The following is an 18,733-nucleotide window of genomic DNA, read 5'->3' as shown; positions in this document are numbered from 1 at the left end:
TGCTCACATCGCAATGTAAACCTTTGTTTAATTGAATGAGAAAATCTTCATTTCTACTTGTACAAGTATTGTGATGTTAAATAACTGGTCAAGTCAAGTTTATTGCTATTCATTCATTCATTCATTCATTTTCCATGCCGCTTGTTGTGGGACTTTGGGCAAACTACCATTCACCCTCACATTCATACCTATGGACAATTTAGATTCTCCAATTACAGTGTTCCCTCGATTATTGCGGGGCATAGGTTCCCAAAATAGCCCGCATTAAGTGAAATTCGCGAAGTAGCCAACTGTATTTTATTTTCTTTTTTTTACAACTATTCTATATGTTTTAAGGCTGTAAAAGCCCTCGCCATACATTTTATACACTTTTCTCAGACAGGCATTAACATTTTATCTATTTCTCACTCGTTTAAACACTCTCAAAGTTCAAATTTCGTTTGAATTTTAATGATAAACTGACTATGTTGGACACAAGAAATGATTAAGTGGCTCACTCGTATTTCACTCCTCTGACCGTGCCTCTGTGTTCTGGTGCCACTCCGCCAAAGCATTTTTGTATCGTTGTTAAAACATTGCTCCTGTCGTCGTATTTTCCTCCTCCTTGAACCGAAGATTCATTTATTCCGTACAGCCACGACGTCTGCCTTCCTTCAGCGTGTCCAGAAGTCCAACTTTTTGCACAATGGTTGTATTCCTCTGCCTTTCGGGTGCAGAAAGTTTTGTCGACATTGTGGATTTTGTCAAGGAGAAAACTTGCAAACATACAGCATTCAGAGTCACACGGTTAGCTGCTTCTTCTTCTATTGTTTATTGGTGGTTAGCAAGCAGCTCACACGTTTTGCTAGTTTGCTGGCCATGACCGTCGACGGCACGAAGGAGATTGATTGATTGTCAATCAGGACGCAGAAGACAATTGGCAGTGCAGACAGACGAGGGAGAAGAGAGGGAGACAGCCACCTTGTGCTAAAACAGAGAACTACAGCTCAACTTCCCGCAATGCAGTTCTTCTTAGTCTTCTTAGTCTTCTTAGTCTCTATACAGTCTCTATACATTAGCACATGCATAGAGACTGTTAGCACCACCAAGTATTACAGAAAATACCCTAACCAAAAACAGTGGATGAACTGTGATGTAAGGGCTAAGCTACGTGCTCGTTCGACTGCATTTGTCATGGGCACCGCTGATGACTACAAAAAGGCCAGATATGACCTGAGGAGGTCCATACGAGAGGCCAAAAGACAGTACAGACAGAAGCTGGAGGGCTACTATTCCACCTCAGACCCTCGGCGCATGTGGGCGGGGCTCCAGCACATCACAGACTATCGACAGCGGAGTAGCGTAGCCACGTCCAGCCAAACCACACTTCCAGATGAGCTGAACGAGTTCTATGCCCGCTTTGACACCCAAACTCCTGATGAGCAGAGAGGGTGGCTGGACTTGGGGAGCACACAGGACTCACCTCTCATGGTGACATCATGATGTGCGCAGGGTTCTGAACAAAACAAACCCACGAAAAGCAGCAGGCCCAGACAACATCTCAGGACGTGCACTTCGGGTTTGCTCATCAGAGCTAGCTGATGTGCTTGCTGACATATTTAACCTGTCGCTTGCACAAGCATCTGTACCGACCTGCTTTAAGTCCACCACCATAGTGCCCGTACCCAAGAAGAGCAACGTGACCTGCTTGAATGACTATCGCCCTATAGCACTCACTCCTATTGTTATGAAGTGCTTTGAAAGAATAGTCATGACCCACATCAAAAAGAGCATCCCGGCGGCAACTGTGGACCTTCTACAGTTTGCATATCGCCAGAACCGGTCCACGGATGATGCAGTCAACACTGCCATCCACACAGCCCTTTCTCACCTACAGGACCAGGACACATATGTCAGAATGCTATTTATAGACTATAGCTCTGCTTTTAATACAGTCAGCCCCCACAAACTCACAAATAAGCTCCTCACACTTGGCCTGTCACCCTCCCTCTGTAACTGGGTGTTTAACTTTCTAACAGGCAGGCCCCAGTCAGTCAGAGTCCACAATCGCACATCCAGCTCAAGAATTGTGAGCACTGGGACCCCACAGGGGTGTGTGCTGAGTCCACTCCTCTACACGCTCTTCACCTACGATTGCGTGGCCTCCCAGAACAACACCAGCATCATTAAATTTGCGGATGACACTACAGTCATCGGACTGATCACTGGTGGTGTTGAAACATCATACAGAAGAGAGGTGGCGGACCTCATAGCTTGGTGTCGTGATAACAATCTCCTTCTCAATACAGGTAAGACTAAAGAGATGATCATCGACCCAAGAACAAGGGAAAAGGAGCCGCATAGACCCCTGTTTATTGATGAGACTGAGGTGGAGAGGGTGAAAACCTTCAAGTTCCTTGGCACACACATCAGCGAGGACCTCACCTGGTCTCACAACACCCAACAAATTATGAAGAAGTCCCAAAGGAGACTGTACTTCCTGAGAAGACTGAGGAAATTTGGCATGTCCACCACAATCCTGAGTTGCTTCTACAGATGCACTATGGAAAGTGTCCTTACCGCCTCCATCACTGTTTGGTACGGTAACTGTACAACACGTGATAGGAAGGCACTCCAGCGGGTGATCAAGACCTCACAGAACATTGTTGGGGCAGCCCTCCCCTCACTGCAAGACATTTATAAAACTAGAGTCCTACGAAGAACACACAACCTCATCAAGGACAGCACACATCCACAACACTCATTATTCACACTCCTACCGTCAGGCAGACGCTACAGGAGTTTGAAGTCCAGGACCACAAGGCTGGCAAACAGCTTTTACCCACAGGCCATCAGGCTTCTCAACGAAGCACTCACACACGCCGCACGCAACACACGCACACACTCAAAGCACTTTATTTATTTATCTGTATTAATGTCTCTTCTGTTGTTGTTGCTTAATTTATTGGTATATATGTTTCTTATGTTCTTATTCTTTCTTGTGTTTTCTTTCTTTTCTTGGGAGAATGAACAGAATAAGATTTTCATTGCATGGTATAACTGCTGTTTTACCATGCACATGACAATAAAACTCTCTTGAATCTCTTGAATCTTAAAGGACCAGGCTCGGCCTGTAAAAGCATTCATACGCTGTTAAAACAAAAAAAAAGCACTCAAATTGCACTAAAAAAAGGTGAACCGCGATTTAACACTGTACATGCATATTTTTTGCAACGTGGGAGGAAGCCAGAGTACCCGGAGAAAACTCCACACAGAGATGTTCAACGGAGATTCGAAATTTGATTTTCCAGATCTCCTGACTGTGGAATTCTCAAAACTGAGCTTTTACTATTAAAAAAATACATTTTTACATTTTTATAGGACACAATAAGCTTCTACAGCAATTCCTGTTGTGTCTTGCAGACATCCAGAAGCTGATTGGTCATCAAGAAGAATGTCCCCCACAGCCAATGGCGGGGGGCTCCACTTGGGCGCAGGAGGAGCCACAGCCTCCTTACACTGAAGATAAAGAAGGGGAGCTAGAGCCCACCCACATTAAAGAGGAAGAGGAGGAGCCGCAGCCACCCTTTGTTAAAGAGGAAGAAGAAGAACTCTTGATCACTCAGGAGGGAGAGCGTCTTCTTGGGTCCAGGTTGCCACTGACTGGTGTGTCTGTGAAGACCGAAGACCATGAAGACAAACCACAGCTTCATCATAGTCCAAGTGAGGAGAAGAGAGAGGCGGAGCCTTCAAGCAGCAGCTCAACACAACACATGACAACAGAAGCTGATGGAGACCACTGTGGAGGATCACAAGCAGACAACCTCTTAGCTCCACTGTCAGATAGTGACGACATAACGTCTCACTCTCCTGAAGATGAAGACAGTGACTACAACCAAGAATCTTTGAGCAGCGATACAGACTGTGAAGGTGATATGACGACTCACACTGACAGCAAACACTCTGAATTCTCTAAAAAGAAGACGGATAAAAAAACTTTTAAGTGCACAGTTTGTGATAAAAGATTTTCTTGTAAGAGTTCTTGGACTCGACACACGAGAATGCACACAGGAGAAAAACATTTTAGTTGCTCAGCCTGTGGTAAAAGCTTCACTCAAAAGGCGCATATGGTATCACACATGAGAACGCACACAGGAGAGAGACCTTTTAGTTGCTCACACTGTGGTAAAGGCTTCACTCAAAAGTCAAGTATGGCATTACACATGCGAACACACACGGGAGAAAAACGTTTTATATGCTCAGACTGTGGTAAGCGCTTCACTCAAAAGGCAACTATGGTGTCACATATGAGAACACACACAGGAGAAAAACCTTTTAGTTGCTCACAGTGTGGCAAAAGCTTCACTCAAAAGAGAAGTATGGTGTCACACAAGAGAACACACACAGGAGAAAAACGTTTTATATGCTCAGACTGTGGTAAAAGCTTCACTCACAAAGTAAATATGGTATCACACATGAGAACACACACGGGAGAAAAACGTTTTAGATGCTCAGACTGTGGTAAAAGCTTCACTCAAAAGGCAAATATGGTATTACACATGAGAACGCACACAGGGGAGAAACCTTTTAGTTGCCCAGACTGTGGTAAAAGCTTCGCTCTCAAAGCAAATATGGTAAAACACATGAGAACGCACACAGGAGAAAAACCTTTTCGTTGCTCAAACTGTGGCAAAAGCTTCACCCAAAAGGAAAGTATGTTACTACACATGAGAACGCACACAGGAGAGAAACCGTTTAGTTGCTCAGACTGTGGTAAAAGCTTCACTCAGAAGGTAAATATGTTATCACACATGAGAACACACACCGGATAAAAACATTTGAATTGCTCAAATTATGGTGACACATTTCCTCAGAAGTCCTCTTTGAATAGACACATGCAGTCACTGATCAACTGTGGTTAAAGGTATGTTATTTGACTGTATGCCGTAATCACTAAATGCTATAACTGATTAAGTCACTTCTTGTTCAGTTACGTCAAGATTCGGTTTGGACAGTAGTGATTTGATTCCTTTTTCTGATTTGAGTTCTTATGAATCACTCACTGAAGAAGAATTGGTCACTCAAGTCACCCGTCACAGAGTACATGATTTGATTTAATTTTGCTCAAACGATTGTATGTAATAAAAGGAAATAATGAGGTTATTTTGTAGATATTGTTACATTGTCTGGTGTTGGTGTAGTATATGTTTATTTACATATTGTATTCCATATTGACTTACAAACATCACATTTATGATCCCAAATAAATGTTTTGGTAAAAAAAATTGTCAGGTGTTTTATTTTGATTCTAATCATGATCAACAAATTAAAGGCAAAGTGACTAAATTGTTAAATTTGAACAATTTCAAATGTTCGGTATCAATATCAGCGATATTGACTTGGTATCGCATCAATACCAAAAGATCAGTACAGTATACCAAAAGTTCTATCTCTCTGCCTGCCGGCTCCAAATTAAAAACGTCATGTCAAAAAAATCCGAACTCTCCCTTTTAAACTTTTCCAGAAACGTTTCTCTCCACTTGTGTAAACAAATGTGGTGTTACAGCTCTACGCCCGTTGAGACATTCATGCCAACTTCTAGCCAGTGAGTTTGTCATCAATACGTGCTATCGATGCGATAATCAAACTACTGAATAACTTTTTCACTCACAGGAAGATGATGCTTACTGGGTTTCATATGGATATGTTGTTACAGCTTGTAGGATAATATTGTTTCATTAACTTGTTAGCTGAGTGAGTCAATATTGATTACAAAGTAGATTTTAGAATAACTGTTGGCATTGATGTTGATTGATTGAATTATTAGCTGAGTGCCTTAATATAAGCCCAGTAGGAATATAACTGTTTTAACAATTCATCTATTAACTGAGTTAGTGATTACAAGTAGTTTACAGAAATAGGGCTTTATTAGCTGAGTAGATGAACTGTTAGAAGCATGTCAAAGGTCAAACAACAATAGTGCGAACTTACACATAGTGTACAATCAGCAAAGGCCATTCCGTATCAGCAGCTCATTAAGGGCACAAAAACAGAGTCTGAACCTTGAGATCGATGGCGAGAAGTATGTGCTGTTTGTGCACGAAAAGTGTTATAGAGCCAGCGAAGGTTCCGACCATCACCTGCTGGCGTCACACAAGCTTCATCAAAGAATCTGGGAGAAAGGTCATCTTTGGAAAGACTGGCGCCGATGGTCTGAGGAAAACAATTATAAAAAGGCAGAGGGGACTAGCGATCGGGGCTGGCTCTCGCTCCTTCTGGTCAGGAAGCCACAGGAGGACATTAGGAGGGACAACTAGCCCGGATATCTGAAGAATGTGAAATTATTCTGATTTATTTTTCAATACATTTTGTAAATCGAAAACCAGTGTGTGAGTCTTCTTTCCTTCTCATAACTGGCGCGTAACGAACACATAAGGGGGAGGTGAAATTGGATTAATTAATTTTTTGAAGTGGACCTTTAGTAGGTTGCAGAGAATTTCATCTCCGACAAGCTCTACGGCAGTTGAGGCATTCATGCCAACTTCTTTGACTGTCAGTATGCAGCCCTGTGTGGAAAAGGTTTGGACACCCCTGGTGTAAAATATTGTGACTATCTGACATTACGTAAGCATTCCTGTTTGCACTGTCCCCGTTTGGTACCTCCAACAGTGACAAGATGGTGATCATGAGGCAGGTTTTGAGGTTTTGAACTGTATTGCATATCATGTTTTATTGTACCATGTAAGCAGGCTCTATTGTAGCAGTGGGAGGTAGAACCAACTGTACCTGTAGCCAGATTCCCTGTCTTTATCGTTGCGTGAAGAATGGTATAGCTCCCAATTTATCCATATCCATATTTGTGTCGTCATAAGTTAATTGACAAATGTTTATCTTTGTGTGTGCATTTTAATGCACTTAATGTGTATCTTTTTCTACTCAGACATACAAAACTTTCTAGTCTCATATAAACTACTGAATGCTTGAATTGGGGATGATTTAGCCATGTATCTGTTTAAAATGAAGAAAAATGAAGTATAAATATAAAAAAATATAGCTGCAAATATAGCAGTATATTACATTTGGGTCGTCTTCTTCTCCTTTGGCCTTTTCCCTTCAGGGGTCGCCACAGCCAATCAGTTGCCTCCATCTAACCCTGTCTTCTGCATCCTCTTCTCTCCCACCAACTACCTTCATGTCCTCTTTCACTACATCCATAAACCTCCTCTTTGGTCTACCTCTAGGCCTCCTGCCTGGCAGTTCCAAACTCAGCATCCTTCAACCTATATATTCCCTATCTCTCCTCTGGACATGTCCAAACCATCTCAGTCTGGCCTCTCTGACTTTATCTCCAAAACCTCTAACATGTGCTGTCCCTCTGATGTACTCATTCCTGATCCTATCCTTCCTGGTCACTCCCAGAGAGAACCTCAGCATCTTCATCTCTGCTACCTCCAGCTCTGTCTCCTGTCTTTTCCTCATGGACACTGTCTCCAGACCAAACACCACCACAGTTTTCTACACCTTTCCTTTCATTTTAGCTGGAACTCTTCTATCACTCCGGCAACTCCGGGAAGTCCGGCACAAGATCAGGAAGGGGAAGGACTGCTACAGGAGGAAACTGGAGCAGCGGCTGGAGGAGAATAATGCCAGGGAAGTCTGGAGAGGCCTGCAGACCATCACAGGCCATGGTAAAGGAGTGGGGAGAGACCAAGCCAGTGGGGACAAGATCTGGGCAGATGAACTCAATCTGTTTTTTAACAGATTTGAGTCTGCCCTCCCTCCCTCCCCTACCAACTCACCACTCTTCACCCCCACATCCCCATCCCAGCCATCCTCTACTCCCCCTCTCCATAACTGATGATCAGGTGAGAAGTCAGCTGAGGAAGATCAAGGCAAGAAAGGCCCCGGGACCGGACGGCATCAGCCCTAGAATCCTCAAGGACTGTGCTGACCAGCTCTGTGGAGTTCTCAGGCACTTGTTCAATCTCAGCCTGAGCCTGGAGAAAGTCCCGGCCCTGTGGAAGACCTCCTGTGTGGTCCCGATCCCAAAGACACCGCATCCCAAAGAGCCTAACCACTTCAGGCCTGTTGCCTTGACCTCTCACCTGATGAAGACCATGGAGAGGATTATCCTGCAGCACCTGCGACCCCTGGTGGGCGCTCAGCTGGACCCCCTGCAGTTTGCTTACCGGCCTCGGATCGGAGTGGACGACGCAGTGATCTACCTGCTGCACAGATCACTGCTACACCTGGAGGACAGCGTGAGCGCTGTGAGGGTCATGTTTTTTTACTTCTCCAGTGCCTTTAACACCATCCAGCCGTCACTACTCAGAGTGAAGATGGAGAGTGTGGGAGTAGACCAACAACTGACTGCATGGGTTATAGACTACCTCACCAACAGACCACAGTATGTGAGGCTCCGTCACTGTGTGTCTGACATGGTACTCTGCAGCACAGGTGCCCCTCAGGGTACGGTGCTCTCCCCTTTCCTCTTCACCCTCTACACCTCGGACTTCACACACAACTCCACACAGTGTCACATCCAGAAGTTCTCCGATGACACAGCCATCATTGGTTGTGTTTCAGAGGGGAATGATCTGGAATACAATACGGTCATCAGGGACTTTGTCAGCTGGAGTGATCTTAACCAGCTGCAACTCAACACCAGCAAGACAAAGGAGATGATCATTAACTTCCAGAGGAAAACATCTCACTTCACACCGGTGAACATCCAGGGAGCGGACATAGAGTTGGTAGACAGCTACAAATTCCTGGGTGTTCACCTTAACAACAAGCTGGACTGGTCCGTCAACACCCACGCCCTCTACAAGAAGGGCCAGAGTCGCCTCCACCTGCTGAGGAGACTGAGGTCCTTTGGTGTGTGCAGGACTCTTTTACGGACCTTTTATGACTCTGTGGTGGCCTCAGCCATCTTCTATGCTGTGGGCTGCTGGAGAGGGGGCAGCACGGACAGGGACAGGAGCAGGATCAATAGGCTGATCAGGAGAGCGAGCTCTGTCCTGGACGGTCCTCTGGACTCCGTGGAGGAAGTGGGGGAGAGAAGGATGTTGGCTAAGCTGACATCCATCATGGACAACACCTCTCACCCGCTACATGACACTGTGGGTTCCCTTAGCAGCTCCTTCAGCAGCAGACTGTTACACCCACGGTGTAAGAAGGAGAGGTTCCGCAGGTCCTTCATACCGACCGCTATCAGGCTCTACAACACCTGCACCACCTGAGCCATGTTGTAGTCACTATGCTTTCTTTACACTGTTCTATTTACTTGTCTTGCTTGCTTGCTGCTGTAACAAGTAAATTTCCCCGCTGGGGGATAAATAAAGTACATACATACATACATACATAAATACATACATCACACATCACACCTGACACTTTTCTCCACCCGTACCATCCTTCCTGTACACGCTTCTTCACCTCTTTTCCACACTCTCCATCGCTCTGGACTGTTGACCCTAAGTACTTCAAATCCTCCACCTTCTGGATCTCTTCTCCCTTTCCACTTGGGTCCCTCTCATTCACACACATGTACTCTGTCTTACTGCGCTAACCTTCATTCCCCTCCTTTCCAGGGCAAACCTCCACCTCTCTAGCTTCTACTCCACCTGTTCCCTGCTCTCACTGCAGATAACAATGTCATCTGCAAACATCAGAGTCCATGGAGTATATTACATTTGGGTATACTGTATAAATGCTGCATAAATAATGCAGAGCGATATAGTCGCCGTCAGCCTGACGGTTATGCCGCCGGTCAAAAATGTCAACATGCAGTAGTTTAAAACTGTAATATGTACTTCAAATTGAAGAAAAGAAAATAATCTGTTTTTATGAGATGTTTGGGGCCCCCTGGAAATCTCGGGTCCCAGAGCAATTGCCTGTTTGCCTAAAGGCAGGTCCACCCCTTTTGTGACCAAACGGCAAATATACGGATGACAATACATGGAAGCACCCAAATGACAGATAAAATATCACTTTTCTGCAGAAGCTTGGTAAAATATCAATCTGTTATGTTTTTATAGCAGTTTTGGGGAGAGGACTTTCGTGTCTTGTAACTGCAAAGGTAGTAAGTAAAAAAATATCGTATCAGCTTTAACTGTGCTTCACAATCTATTTGATTACTAATAATAAACAGTACATACAGTTTAATAATCTTCAGTCTAACAATTATTATATGGAAAATAACTCCTTTTATGTAGATTTTTCAAAATGAAGAATAGTGACATGTTTGGCAAAATGGCAATTTAAATATATAGTTCTGAATTATATATTTGGTATTTTGATTAGGACTGGAGTTAATTGGAAGATGTGGGGGGGAAACAATATGAACCTATGAATGCGTTTGAGAGTGACGTTGCGGACATGACGTAACTGCACTGCATTGTGGGCTTTGATGGCAGCGAAAAAGTTTGTTGATGTCAGGTGGATAACTGACGCTGCCTTTGCATTGTTGTTGTGTTGTAACAAGTGGAAAACATGGTGCAAACGTGTTGTGTTATCAACTGCCACAATCGTTCACGCGATCGCTTCGGGAATAAAAAGGATGGGGGGAGATTTTTCTCATTTCCGACGTGGAAGCAAAGCCAAGGAGCTGTGATCTGTGAGCTAACAAAGAGACGCCGAATGGCCTGGATAGCAGCCGTGAGACGACCAAACATCACTTTCAACGCCATCACCCGACACATGTTGGTGTGTTCCGACCCTCTTCAAGCCAGGCCTGGCTTGAGTAGGGTCGTAGGCCCCCTCGACGGGGGTTAAGGAACTCTAGCCGGGGCTTTAAGAGGCTCTGAAATGAGTTTCACTGGCTGTTTGTTCTGGATGGACTGTGGATGGACTGAGCAAAAAGCACAGGCTGTTTTGGTCCCACGACACCTGCATGACGGCTCATCTTGCTTATGAACGGGTTTTGGCGCGCGCCAGCGATAAATGCTGTTGGCCTACTATGTACGGTGACATCAGAAGCTGGTGTGACCAATGCTACGCCTGTCAACGGAGAAAGTCCCCTGTCCCGCGTCAGCAAGCCCCCGTGAGGACTTCTCAGATGGTGAGACCTTTTCAACGTGTCGCAGCGGATATACAGACCTACTTGTACTTAAGTTGCCCGTTACTTCTAGAGGCAATCGGTATGTTTTGATTGTTGAGGACTATTTTACTAAGTTTGTCAACCTGTATGCCATCCCTGACCATCCCTGAACTATGTTCTGGAACATGGAGTGATGGAGATGCTACACACTGATACTGTATGAGGAGACAATTTGAGTCCGATGTAGTGAGACAGTTATGTGAGATGTTGGGGGTGAAGAAAATGTGTACCACACCTTACAATCCGATTTTTGACGGCATGGTGCAGCCGTTTAATAGGACGCTTATAGATCAGCTCGCTAGTTTTTCAAGTTTTCAAGTTTCAAGTTCATTAGCCATATCAACAGTATAGTTACACAGTTGCTAGGAATGTATTTGGTGTGCTCACAGTTGGACAATACAATCACGACAATACAACTCGAGAAACGAAACTAAGGAGGGATCAAAAACAGTACATAGAAGACAGGAATGACAGCGTACGAACATTGAAAAAGTGCATTGGTAAAAGTGCATGGTTGTACGGGGCTGCTGGAGTAACAGCGTGCAAAATAAGCAGAAGAGGTTGTAGGTTGGTGGGGGAGTCCAGTAAGTGTTAGCGCATATTCAAGTGGCGGATGGCTTGTGGGTAGGTGCTGTCCCTAGAACGTGTGGTTTTGCATATGATGCTCTGGTACCTTCTACCTGATGGTAGGAGTGTGAATAGATGGTGTGCTGGGTGAGTGGGGTCGGAGGTGATGTTCTTGGCTTTCCTGGCAATTCTGGTGTTGTAGTGTGAGGCTAATGTGGGAAGATTGTGGCCAATGATTTTAGAGGCTGCTGCCTATCTTGGCTGGTAGTATTGCCATACCAGACCAGGATGGAGAAGGTGAGCATGCTTTCTATTGTGGCGCGGTAGAAATGGATCATGCCTGTTTGACTGACCCCAAATTTCCTCAGCTGTCGGAGAAAGTGTAATCTTTGGTGAGCTTTTGAAATGATGAGACTGGTGTTAAGGTTCAATGACAGGGACTGATGGATGGTGGTGCCTAAAAAACGAAAGGAGTCAACCCGCTCCACTACCTGATCATTCATGCAGATGGGGATGTGCTGGCCTGCCTTTTTCCTGAAGTCCACTATGAGTTCTTTGGTTTTTGATATGTTGAGTGTAAGATTGCTGACTGCACACCACTGTACTAGGTGTTTGACCTCGTTATGATGTTTCATCCTCGTCGCGTATGAGGCCTATAACTGTGGTGTCGTCTGCGAATTTTAGGAGTTTGACAGATGGAGAATTGGATATGCAGTTGTTGGTGTATAGGGAGAATAACAGGGGTGATAACACACAACCTTGTGGCGCGCCGGTGTTCAGGACCTTGGTTGATGAAATATTGTTTTGGATTTTAACACACTGTGTTCTGTTAGACAGGAAGTTGAGCAGCCAGTTACAGAGTGGGGGGTTGACGCCCATGGACAGGAGATTATTATACAGTCTGATAGGCAGGATGGTATTCAAGGCTGAGCTAAAATCAATGAATAGGACACGGGCATAGGTGGACTTACAGTCAAGGTGTTGCAGAATGAAGTGAGTGCAGAGTGAAACAGCGTCATCGACTCCCGTTTGCCCTGTAGGCAAATTGGTGAGGGTCTAATGCGATGTGTGACAGGAGCCTGCAGACGAGACGTTCAAATACTTTCATGACAACGGAGGTGAGAGCGACAGGCCTATAGTTGTTGAGACAGGTGATGTTGGGTTTTTTGGGCACTGGGATGATCGTAGCTGATTTAAAACATGCAAGCACAGTAGCACTGTGAAGAGACCAGTTGAACATGTAGCTGAGAATAGCAGTAAGCTCGTTAGCACAGTTCCTGAGTGTAGCTGGTGTCACACCATCAGGACCAGCTGCCTTGTTGGTGTTTAGATGCTGTAGCAGTCTGCTCACATCGTGCTCCGAGATGGAGAGGGGAGGTTGAGTGTGCCCCGCACCTAACGGGTGAGGGGGGTTCTGGTCTCGGCACTGGTGTCATCAAAACGGCACTAAAAGTCGTTAAGCTGCTCTGGTAGGAAGGGGTCACAGTCCAGGATGTGATGATTCATTTTATAGTTCGTGATTTCCTGTAGGCCCCGCCAGACCTCCTTGATGTTGTTGTCATGTTATTTCTTCTCAAGTTTGTTCCTGTGGTTGTGTTTTGCTGTGTTTATGGCTTTCTGTAGGCTGAATTTGAGAAGTTTGTATTGCTCTGTCCCCACACTTATAAGCGTCATTTTTCTCCTTACAGAGGCGCTTAACTTCCCGGTTAAACCAGGGTTTGTTGTTATTATAGATGGTAATAGTTTTTGATGGGATACACACAGACTCACAGAAGCAGATGTAAGACATGTCACAGTCAGTGAAAGAGTCAATATTGTTCGAATCAGTAGGAAACACAGTCCAGTCAGTGGTATCAAAACCCAAAATCCCGTAACATATTTGTAGCCTCCGGAGAGCGCCTCTTGACCCTCATTGTTTTTGGTTTAGAGGTCTTGAGTCTCTGTCTATACTTAGGAATGAGGAGTATAGTGTTGTGATCAGACTCACCAATCAGGGCTCTGGCTAGAGCCTGGTACGCCTCCGGTATGGAGGAGTAACACTGGTCGAGTGTTTTGTCCAGCCTGGTGGAGATGTGAATCTGTGGCTTGTATCTGGGCAGTGTTTTCTTCATGGAAACATGGTTGAAGTCTCCAAGCCCCAGAACAACCGAGTCTGGGTTGGAGTTTTCCGCGGTGAGGACATGGTCATCTAGTTGTTGTGGGGCTGACGCTGCTGCTGCACTGGGAGGGATGTAGGCTGCGCACAAGATGATGGAGGAGACTTCCCTTGGAGAGTAGAAGAGGATACACCTCACCATGACGTGTTCCAGGTCGGATGAGCAGCCGGACGAAAGGGTTTTTGTATCCGTACACCAGTTCTGGTTGATGTAGAAACCGACACCTCCGCCGCGCTGCTTCTGGGAGTCTCGCATGTGGTTAGCTCGGTGGAAAGTGAAGCCCTCATATGGAGCGCTGCGTCCGGGATGTTAGCGGTCAGCCAGGTTTCTGTCAGGGCAGTACTGTTGAAGGGTCCCCAGAGGACTTTGTTAGTTCTCTCCTCAGGCGGTTGCGCACGGCTTTTAGCCAAGCTAAGGATGACAACGTGGCGGCAAGCAGGAGGCAAAAGACGGCTTATGATGCCAAGTTAAGGCACGACCCTTATGAGGTCGGGGACCTGGTCTGGTTGAACGACCCCACCGAGTGCCCTCGTAAAGTGGCTCCCCACTCGTAGGGACCTTACATGGTAGGACGCCGTATGGATAGGGGGATGAGATAGGAGTCACGTATCAGATTGGGATCCTATTTGGGGAGGACCCCCCTCTGCAGACCGTTCACTATGATAGGTTGCGGCGATACAGCCTGCTGGTAGTGTTTCCCATGGAGGACCCGAGTAGGGAGCCCCTCTCCTTTTCCCTAACTACTGCTCTGCCGGAAGCCTTTGCTACTCCTGGTAGTCCTGCAGGCTTGTGCCTTTCTGACGGGGACAGTCTGGGACCCTGTTCTGGTTCTGGGGAGTCCCCCTCTCCACTGTTTACCCCACCTAGGCTGTCGCAGGTTGGTAGGCCTTTGCGACCTCCTGTGCGGTTTAAGGATTATGTGTGTGGGTGACTGTTGGGGTCTTATTTCTGTTTCCTTCCTGTGTATGGAGTGATGACTGCTATATGTTCTTTGCTGTTGACTGTAAATGTTCTATGAAAGAGCACAAGTTTGTGAGTTTTTGTCCCGCAAAGAGCGACTCTACACGCCCCACATCTCAGCCCTACACAGTTTTAGTTTCGTTATGGAATTATTTTTTGAATGTAAAATCTTAAAATTCTAATTTCAGATGTCTTTATTGGTCAAAGAAACACTGGGGCCAAATGTATAACCCTGTGAGGATTTCAGAGGACACAAAACTCCTCTCCAAATAACCTGCTATGAAAACACAACAGATTATATGACCCCAAAATACGTGATTATATTGTGTAATGACTGTGCCATTAAAAATTGAGGTTAAAACTGGACTTTATTGTCCTCCTCTAAAGGTAGTAGGTTAAGAATCTGACACTGCAAAAAAATAAATAACAAAGCATCACCATCAATTTTACTACCAATCCAATGATGATATTAAAGCCTGAGCTTGGAGAAAAATCCCCAGCCCTTTACATTTATTATATGGAAAATAACTCATTTTATGTGTGTTTTTATAAATAAAAAGTGACACCATTCAATTATTGTATTGTAGTATTGAAAAGGGTTAAATAATTACATATTTGGTATTATTGGGGCCAAAAGACAGTACAGACAGAAGCTGGAGGGCTACTATTCCATCTCAGACCCTCGACGCATGTGGGCGGGGCTTCAGCACATCACAGAGTATTGACAGCGGAGTAGCGTAGCCACGTCCAGCCAAACCACACTTCCAGATGAGCTGAATGAGTTCTACGCCCGCTTTGAAACCCAAATTCCTGACCAGCAGAGAGGGTGGCTGGACTTGGGGAGCACACAGGACTCACCTCTCATGGTGACATCAGCTGATGTGCGCAGGGTTCTGAACAAAACAAACCCACGAAAAGCAGCAGGCCCGGACAACATCTCAGGACGTGCACTTCGGGTTTGCTCATCAGAGCTAGCTGATGTGCTTGCTGACATATTTAACCTGTCGCTTGCACAAGCATCTTTACCGACCTGCTTTAAGTCCACCACCATAGTGCCCATACCCAAGAAGATGTTTTCTGAGACAGGTGGTGTGGAAGTGGTTCAGTTTCCTGGCATGACGCTGATATACTGTCCATGTTTCACAGCCATACAGCAAGGTGCTGAGAACTATGGTCCTGTACACCTTGATCTTGGTCATAATCGTGATTCCTCTCCTGTTCCACACGTTTTTGTACAGTCTGCCAAAGGCTGCGCTTGCCTTAGCAAGTCTGGCGTTGACTTCATCGTCGATGACAATGGTTCTGGAGAGTGTGCTGCTGAGGTATGTGAACCTGTCCACCACATTTAGACGTTGTCCATTTATCGTGATGTTAGGTTCAACGTAAGGCTTTCCTGGAGCTGGTTGATGCAGTACCTCGGTCTTCTTTGTGCTGATGGTAAGGCCGAAGTTGGAGCAGGCCTCAGAAAACTTGTCAACACTGCGCTGCATGTCAACCTCGATGGCAGCATTAAGGGCACAGTCATCAGCAAACAGGAAGTCATTAATAGTGTCAGTCGATACTTTAGTTTTTGCTTGAAGCCTCCTAAGGTTGAAGAGAGAGCCATCAATCCTGTACCTGATGCCGATACCTATGTTTGCATTGCTGAAGGCATCTGTCAGCATGGCTGAGAAAACAAGGCTGAACAAGGTGGGAGCAAGGACACAGCCTTGTTTCACACCGTTGGAAACATGGAATGGATCGGAGGTCTCGCCGTTGACCTGAACTCTTGCCTGCATGCCATCATGAAGCTGTCGTGTGATGGCGATAAACTTTCTGCGGCATCAATACTTTGCCATGATTATCCAAAGACCCTCTCTACTAATAGTGTCAAAAGCCTTGGTAAGATCGACGTAGGTGGAATAGAGGTCAGCATTTTGTTCCTGACTCTTCTCTTGTAGCTGTCTAGCTGCAAACACCATGTCAACAGTCCCACGTGCTTTCCGAAAGCCACACTGACTCTCTGGTAGGAGGCCTTGCTTAAGGTGTATGGTGAGGCGATTAAGTAAGACTCTAGCAAGGATCTTGCCTGCAATGGACAGCAGGGAGATTCCACGATGATTGTCACATACTTGCCGGTTTCCTTTGCGTTTGTATAGATGTATGATGGAGGCATCCTTGAAGTAAGAGGAAAACTTCTTCACATCAAGTGGCAAGACAGGATCTCAGATACTGAGGTCCTCACTCGTGCAAACCTGCCCAGCATTCACACCATCTTGATGCAGTCTCAGCTCCGCTGGGCAGGACATGTAGCTCGCATGTCGGACAAGCGACTTCCAAAGAAACTTCTGTTTGGCGAGCTTCAGGAAGGAAGACGCTCTCAGGGAGGCCAAAAGAAGCGCTACAAGGACACGCTAAAAGCCGCACTGAAGTCTTTTAACATTAGCCACGACACATGGGAGCAGACAGCCCAAGACAGAGGAGCATGGCAAACAGCTGTTCACAAGGGTGCCATAGTATGCGAGGCCACCAGGACTGCGTTGGCTGTAAAACGTAGGCAGGCCAGGAAGGCAAGGTCTGCCAACCCTGTAGCAGCTGCCAGTATTCCCTGTCCACACTGCCAGAGACTATTTAGTGCGCGAATTGGCCTGAGTAGCCATCTACAGACCCACCAAGCCAAACTATAAGGATGATTAGATGGTCCTCGTCGACGGACGAATATATATATATATATATATACCCAAGAAGAGCAACGTGACCTGCTTGAATGAATATCGCTCTATAGCACTCACTCCTATTGTTATGAAGTGCTTTGAAAGAATAGTCATGACCCACATCAAAAAGAGCATCCCGGCAACTGTGGACCCTCTACAGTTTGCATATCGCCAGAACCGGTCCACGGATGATGCAGTCAACACTGTCATCCACACAGCCCTTTCGCACCTACAGGGCCAAGACACATATGTCAGAATGCTATTTATAGGCTATAGCTCTTCATTTAACACAGTCAGCCCCCACAAACTCACAGTTACTCCTCACACTTGGCCTGTCACCCTCCCTCTGTAACTGGGTGTTTAACTTTCTCACAGACAGGCCCCAGTCAGTCAGAGTCTACAATCGCACATCCAGCTCAAGAATTGTGAGCACTGGGACCCCATAGTCCACGCTCTTCACCTATGATTGCATGGCCTCCCAGAACAACACTAGCATCATTAAATTTGCGGATGACACTACAGTCATCGGCCTGATCACTGGTGGTGTTGAAACATCATACAGAAGAGAGGTGGCGGACCTCATAGCTTGGTGTCATGATAACAATCTCCTTCTCAATACAGATAAGACTAAAGAGATGATCATCGACCCAAGAACAAGGGAAAAGGAGCCGCATAGACCCCTGTTTATTGATGAGACTGAGGTGGAGAGGGTGAAAACCTTCAAGTTCCTTGGCACACACATCAGCGAGGACCTCACCTGGTCTCACAACACCCAACAAATTCTGAAGAAGTCCCAAAGGAGACTGTACTTCCTGAGAAGACTGAGGAAATTTGGCATGTCCACCACAATCCTGAGTTGCTTCTACAGATGCACTATGGAAAGTGTCCTTACCGCCTCCATCACTGTTTGGTACGGTAACTGTACAACACGTGATAGGAAGGCACTCCAGCGGGTGATCAAGACCTCACAGAACATTGTTGGGGCAGCCCTCCCCTCACTGCAAGACATTTATAAAACTAGAGTCCTACGAAGAACACACAACCTCATCAAGGACAGCACACATCCACAACACTCATTATTCACACTCCTACCGTCAGGCAGACGCTACAGGAGTTTGAAGTCCAGGACCACAAGGCTGGCAAACAGCTTTTACCCACAGGCCATCAGGCTTCTCAACGAAGCACTCACACACGCCACACACAACACACGCACACACTCATAGCACTTTATTTATTTATTTATTTATTTATTTTTGGTATTAATGTCTCTTCTGTTC

The 18,733-nt window shown here is 45.8% G+C and overlaps 1 protein-coding gene across 1 annotated transcript in view; it reads left to right on the top strand.

Moving 5' to 3' along the window:
* LOC129188059 (zinc finger protein 1 homolog) overlaps positions 1 to 18,733 on the top strand; it is a 28,640-nt gene that overhangs the window by 4,344 nt on the left and 5,563 nt on the right. The window contains exon 3 of the mRNA XM_054788052.1: positions 3,403 to 6,442. Coding sequence (XP_054644027.1) covers positions 3,403 to 4,811 — 1,409 coding nt within the window. The 3' untranslated portion in view covers positions 4,812 to 6,442. Of the gene's footprint in view, positions 1 to 3,402 lie in introns of the transcript that reaches the window.

The sequence above is a fragment of the Dunckerocampus dactyliophorus genome, chromosome 9 (genome assembly GCF_027744805.1).
Source record: "Dunckerocampus dactyliophorus isolate RoL2022-P2 chromosome 9, RoL_Ddac_1.1, whole genome shotgun sequence".
Classification (NCBI taxonomy): domain Eukaryota; kingdom Metazoa; phylum Chordata; class Actinopteri; order Syngnathiformes; family Syngnathidae; genus Dunckerocampus; species Dunckerocampus dactyliophorus.
This window is presented reverse-complemented; position numbering and strand designations above follow the sequence as displayed.